The 6,000-nt window shown below is 35.5% G+C and overlaps 1 protein-coding gene across 1 annotated transcript in view; it reads left to right on the plus strand.

Annotated features, from left to right (window-relative positions):
* grin3a.S (glutamate receptor, ionotropic, N-methyl-D-aspartate 3A S homeolog) overlaps positions 1-756 on the plus strand; it is a 196,517-nt gene extending 195,761 nt beyond the window's left edge. Inside the window, 1 exon segment of the mRNA XM_041580074.1 lies at positions 102-756. Within this exon segment, the coding sequence (XP_041436008.1) occupies positions 102-435 (334 nt within the window). The 3' untranslated portion in view covers positions 436-756.
* The last annotated feature ends 5,244 nt before the right edge of the window (positions 757-6,000 follow it).

Here is a 6,000-nt window from a genome sequence, read left to right on the forward strand (position 1 = left end):
CTCTGAATATCACTCTCTACATCATAATTAAAATTAAATTAAAGATGAAAACCCCTGTAAAAATTATATTTCTTAGTTAAACCATGTTTTCTTTGTTTTAGGTGCAATGCAGGAAACAGTCAAGAGCGTGTATGGAACACATCTAACCAAGCCGGCTGTAATAGAAGGAAATATATTTATAAAGAAGCACACAATGAATTAAGTTTTAGGCACCAACAAGATCTACCTTTGCCTCAGCTGAGACGAGAAACTCCAAAGCTACTGACAACAAATGGCAAGGCCGAATCCCTAAACATTTCTAGGAACTCAGTGGTGAAAGAATTATCAGAGCTGGAAAAACAGATTCAAGCTATTAAGCAAGAATTGCAAATAGCCATGAACAGAAAACATGAACTGGAAGAGTACCAGAGGACAAACAGGACTTCTAAATCTTAGGAGACATCTACTTCTTATTAATACAGAACATTTATTATCAGCAGTCGTGTTAAGAACAGAAAGTGCGTGGCCATTGGACACGCTAATTCGCAGCATTTCCTACTTTCTGATTCCTAAATAGATTTGTTTGTCTTTTTGTAAAATCTAACCTGTATTTCTCTTGTCTACAGTATGTGAGCTGTTAGCAGTATGGAAATGTGACCTTGGACTCTTTTAAAACCCAGAACCACACTTGCCCTCTTATCCGTTTTATGACATTAAACGAAGGTTTTCACTTCTGAGCCCCTTAATGTGCATTAATAAAACTAAAATGATTTTGAATTATCGCTGCTGTGTCCTTTGCTAGTATTTTTAACTTTTATGAAGGGAATTTGCATTTAATGTGTGTCTCTGAAATTGAAATTTCAACGGTTTGAGGCTAGTGAAGAATGAGGATGAGGAATTAATTACTCATTCACACTATAATGGACTACAAAAGGGAAGCCGTACAAAGTGTTTGATGAAACCTTAGAACTTATTACTTTTACAGACAGGTCACTGAAAGACTATAATAGAGGCTTTTATGTTTATTGTATGTATACCTGAAGATCTCACATATCAGAATTGAATGATATATGTGTATTTTACTTCAGTTTTGGTGTATAGTGAATTGAAAGTTGCTTTAAAAGCAAAACTTTATTAAACAAATATATTTTCTAAAAATCATCATTGCTGATTTTGTATTTTGGGGTTTGAATAAACTCAGTTTTCCTACAGGAGGGCACAACATATTTAAAATATATGCTTGGCAGCTCTGTGATTAAAAGGCTTTCAATATTTTATGAGTATATTTTAAAAATAGAACCACAGTATTAAATATGCATAACTTTTTTTTCAAGGATATGCGGGTAAAGATGAAATCGACAGTGGCATTCTAAGACAATGGAATATTGGGCTTCATTTTGTTCACTCTGCAGACACGCAATGGAAATTGTTCATGATATTACATGCTTGACCAGTGAGATAGCAATTAATTGTAAAAATGAAATAAAAAATGTCATTATCTATGCCATAGGTAAACTTCCCAATTTAAATAATCATTACAAAATATTTGGGAAATATTCTAGCAAAACATCAAACTGATACATTTTCAGTTTAAGCACGTTGCAAGTTGACCTGAACAATTTATACTGAAGTGTGTTTGATGATAAAATGTATTTTACAGGAGATGCTAGAGGAAGCATAAATGTATATCTGCAAAGGATAACAAAATAAACAAAAGAATGTTTTCTGCGGCTACTGGAACATTTCTGTTAACATGCAATACAAAGGTGTAAGCAATCCTACACCAAGGCTTTTACACATTTACTGAATATATATATATATATATATATATATATATATATATATATATATATATATATATATATAAAAATGTTTAATTTGTTTTATGGAATGGTTAGAGTTGTGGTGAAGGGCTGATAAATCTATATTTATAATAAGCGCTATTTTATACTTTCATTGCGACAAGGGAAATAGTTAGAAACAGCTAAGGGGTTATGCAGGGCGCTTAAGGTTGCCTATTCACGTCAGTGCTTGGAGATTTGGGGCCTCAGAAGGCTAATACTGTATTAACAAAGAAAAGGCGATTTCTTCCAAGAACTTTGTAGTGTTTATCGGATCAGCATTGTGTATACGAATTGCTATTCCTTAAAAAGCTCAGTGTGTCTGCCAGCGAGGCATCAGATTTGAGGGAACAAGCCCTGTGCTTTATGAAAGGCAGTACATATACTCAGCTATTTAGTTCAGTAATGAATATGACAATTAAATGACTGAGATTAAATGGTGATTTCTAGGATAATAAATTAGCACCTTAATCTCTGGTCTGTATTTTTTTTAAAAAAAGTATATTGACTAGTAAAATCCAGAATAAATCATCACCTTGGAGCTCCCTGACTATACAGGTCAACTCCTAGGTGACTTTTGGGGGCTTTCTTTTTTCAATTTTTTTCTGGTCAAGTTTTTATAGGAAAAAAAATGTAAATTTTGTAAAGGAAAAAACCCTCTAATTTTTCAAGATTTATTATGCTCTGAAGCTGTTAAAAACATTAATCTGAAAATACTCCAGCTAAAACCTGTTAAAATCACATAGAAGTCAATGGCAATTGGTTCCTTTCACAATTGGAACATGTTTTTTACATTGCGGATAGTTTAATGCTGTTTGCACCGGTTTTCATTTGATAATCCGATAAATTGGAGTTTTCAGGACAAAAAAAAGTCAAGTTTCCGGAGTGACAATTTGATTCGAATTGATGCTTGATTTTGTTGCAACTTTTTGTTGAACAGATTTTTCCCGAGATGTTTTATTTGTAAGTTAATGGGATTCGGGTTTGGGAGTTTGGTCAATGTTTTTTTAAAAAATAAAGTGAGAAAAAGTTGAGTTGAAGTAAATAAACCCCTACTAATCATGGGGCCTATTTATTAAAATTCTATTTTTTTCAGGAATCCAATTTTTTCACTCTAAAACGTTGTGTTTTTTTTTTAATGTCTCTAAAATTCAAGATTTATTATGAGTAAAAAACATGAAAATACAAAAGCTGTTGGTCAATATTATAGCTTTCTTTAGAGCTTTCTGATTTTTTTTTGCTAGTAATTGTCCAAAAAACTTGAATTTGTAAATGTTTCTGTGATTTTCTTTTTTTAAAACATCATTCAGCGTGTTTTGTTCATGTTTTTTATATTTGGATTTTTCATGGCATTTGTGGTTTAAAGAAAAGAGTTTATCTAACAATTGTGTCAGAGTAATTCTATTAACAGGCAAAATGGCAGTTCGGGCAGTTTAGGTGGTCTGAACATACTTTGTCTTCAATTCACATTCTGTGTTACCCTGTATACTTGTCAAGCAAACCTTGTTTTGCATAACTCTACATCATAGCATTCATTTTGGTAGAAACATATGATAATGATATTTAAATGGACAATCTAAAAAATGTCTAGCTAAAGTTGAACTAGATTGAGACAAAAACAGAGCCATAGAATTAGGTAAAAGCAATTAAAAAAAAATATAGCTATTTTTATGCAAGACTAGATTGTCCTTGAATTGGTGTGCTGATATTATAATGGACCATGGTGTATGTACTGTATGTGGAATGGTCAAATTGCAAAATATAGTCACAATTAGCTTTTTCTGCACTTTGCACCCTGCCTTTGAGGTGAACATCTACAGACACAGGTCTTTTTGGAGATAAATGACCAGTTCTTCTCCATAAATACAGTGTTGCCTGCTGCATTCATTAATCATGCAGGTGATCTTAACCCCAACTATTTGCACATCATTCAGGTTCAAATATGCACCTTTTGCATCTGGTGCATATGTAAATGAAGCCCATAGACTTCCCCTAATCAGATAAGCGAGACTGAGTTTTGATAAGCTCTTTAGTTGCTTTCGATGCACAAATGACATTGTAAGACATATATACATAATTATCGTTTTTTTTAATGGAAGGGAAATGCTGCATGAAATATTTTTATATGTAAAAGTTTGATTTATTTCAGACTCTGCATAGAAGGAACATCATGAAGCCTGTCTGGAGAATAGGTTCAAAAAGAAGGAGACGCTTGAAGGTAAAAATGCAATCAAAATAATTGTCACCTATAACAGGGTAACCTACGTCAATTTTGACATGAGCAATAATTTTTATACTCGCAACTATTTTGTCCAAATGCATTAAAGTCAATTGGTGTCTGAATAATTTGGACAATCGACAATTTATGTGAGTGCCAAATTTACTGCCGAATTTTCACCACAGTTTCTAATTTATTCGCCCAGGCAAATTCATGCCTGGCGAATTTATTCGTCCATCACTACTTATCATACTGTAAGCAAGAACCTGCTTTCTTGTAATCTAAATAAATGAATTGATGAATGCCCTTGTGTCTGCTGATGTGTACCAACTGGACCAGCTTTTCTTCATAAATGAGACCTTCCATACCTTCTGTTAACTAAGTTGTTCTTTTTTGGGCTATTTGATTAGTGTATTCTAACTGGGGCCTTACCAGTGCTTTGTACATGGAAACAATTACCCTCTCCTCTTATCCTCTATGCACCTATTAAAGAACCTTCCTGCTGCTCAGCTTGCTATATTTAAGTTAATAATCTACAATAACCCTTGTTTTTCAAGGACGACCTGATAAACTTAGTGGTAGTTCAACTATGGCTCTCGCACACCCTTAGTAAATTAGAGTAACGACACCTGGTGCACAAAGGTAGAGGATCGGCCACCTTCCAAACAGTCTAGCAGAAAGAATCCAGAGGCACAGAGGATAATTGCAAGCAAGCTGCCTTGCGTGTTTATTGCGAAGTGCAACAAAAGGGGTGTGACCCCGAAACGTTGCACTTCGCAATAAACACGCAAGGCAGCTTGTTTGCAATTATCCTCTGTGCCTTGGGATTCTTTCTGCTGGATTGATAAACTTAGTGCCATGAAGGGTATAAGTGACTTACATATTAATATTCCTTTATTTTTTAAATGGCTTTTGACACTCCGTTACCCTCTCCTTCTATCCTTATTTTGTTTTACCTTTCAAATTGCTGATTTGTGTCTACTAAAATGGACTAACAGCTTCTCTCTTTCTGATGGGGTTGAAGTCTGTTTTGATTAACTGCACACAATTGCTTGCAAGGTATAAAATACGTGGTGCAAGAATGCAATATAGCCCAGGAATTAACACCTTTCCACAAGAGTTGGCCCAAGGTATGGGACCCATTATCCAGAATTTCACAGGACATGGTGACTGAATTTAAATCTCAGCTAAAATATTGCACCAGCAGCTAAGAAATTGAGAAGATGGCTATTCTATAACATACTGAAAGTTAACATAAAGGCGAACCGCCCCTTTAAAGGACCAGTAACATCAAAAAAAAAATTTCAAAAAGTTTGTTAGTATACATCAAAAAAACAACACCAAGGCAAATAAAACTTTACAATTGCAAAGTCTTTATTAAGAAATAACTCCACTTCCGCTCCTCTTCAGAAAAGGCAACACGGCGAGCATCCATCTTGCGGCACTGGTATGCTCCTCCCTGGCTATGGACAGCTTGTGAAGCAAGTGACAGAATGGCATTGAGAGGAGGTGAGTGACGGTGGATCGGGCGTTTGGTGTTTCTTGTGCACCGCAGCAGCAGCTTCCACTCACTCCGGGTTGCCATCACATCAACTGCCTGGCAGGGGGGCACTTGCGTATCTTCCTGCCCTGTGGATTGTAAATCCCCCTCCCTCTCTATTCCTTGCCGCCGCAGAGTCGCTGGTAGGAAGGCGCAGCTGCGGTGCACAACGAACACAAAATGCCCGATCCGCCGTCACTCACCTCCTACTCACATGCCTTTCATTCAATTTTTTTGCGAATTCATATTGCACATACATTTTCACAAATGAGATGGATGTTTGCATGAGAGTGCCCACTGTACGAGTTTGTTGTGCGCAAAAATAGCAATTTCGTCATTTGAAAACATGTTTTGCGAATATCTTCTCCGCCACCAAAGTTGTGGCGTAATTCAAACACAGTGTGTGCACATAAATATTCCCA

The sequence above is a fragment of the Xenopus laevis genome, chromosome 1S (assembly GCF_017654675.1).
Source record: "Xenopus laevis strain J_2021 chromosome 1S, Xenopus_laevis_v10.1, whole genome shotgun sequence".
Classification (NCBI taxonomy): domain Eukaryota; kingdom Metazoa; phylum Chordata; class Amphibia; order Anura; family Pipidae; genus Xenopus; species Xenopus laevis.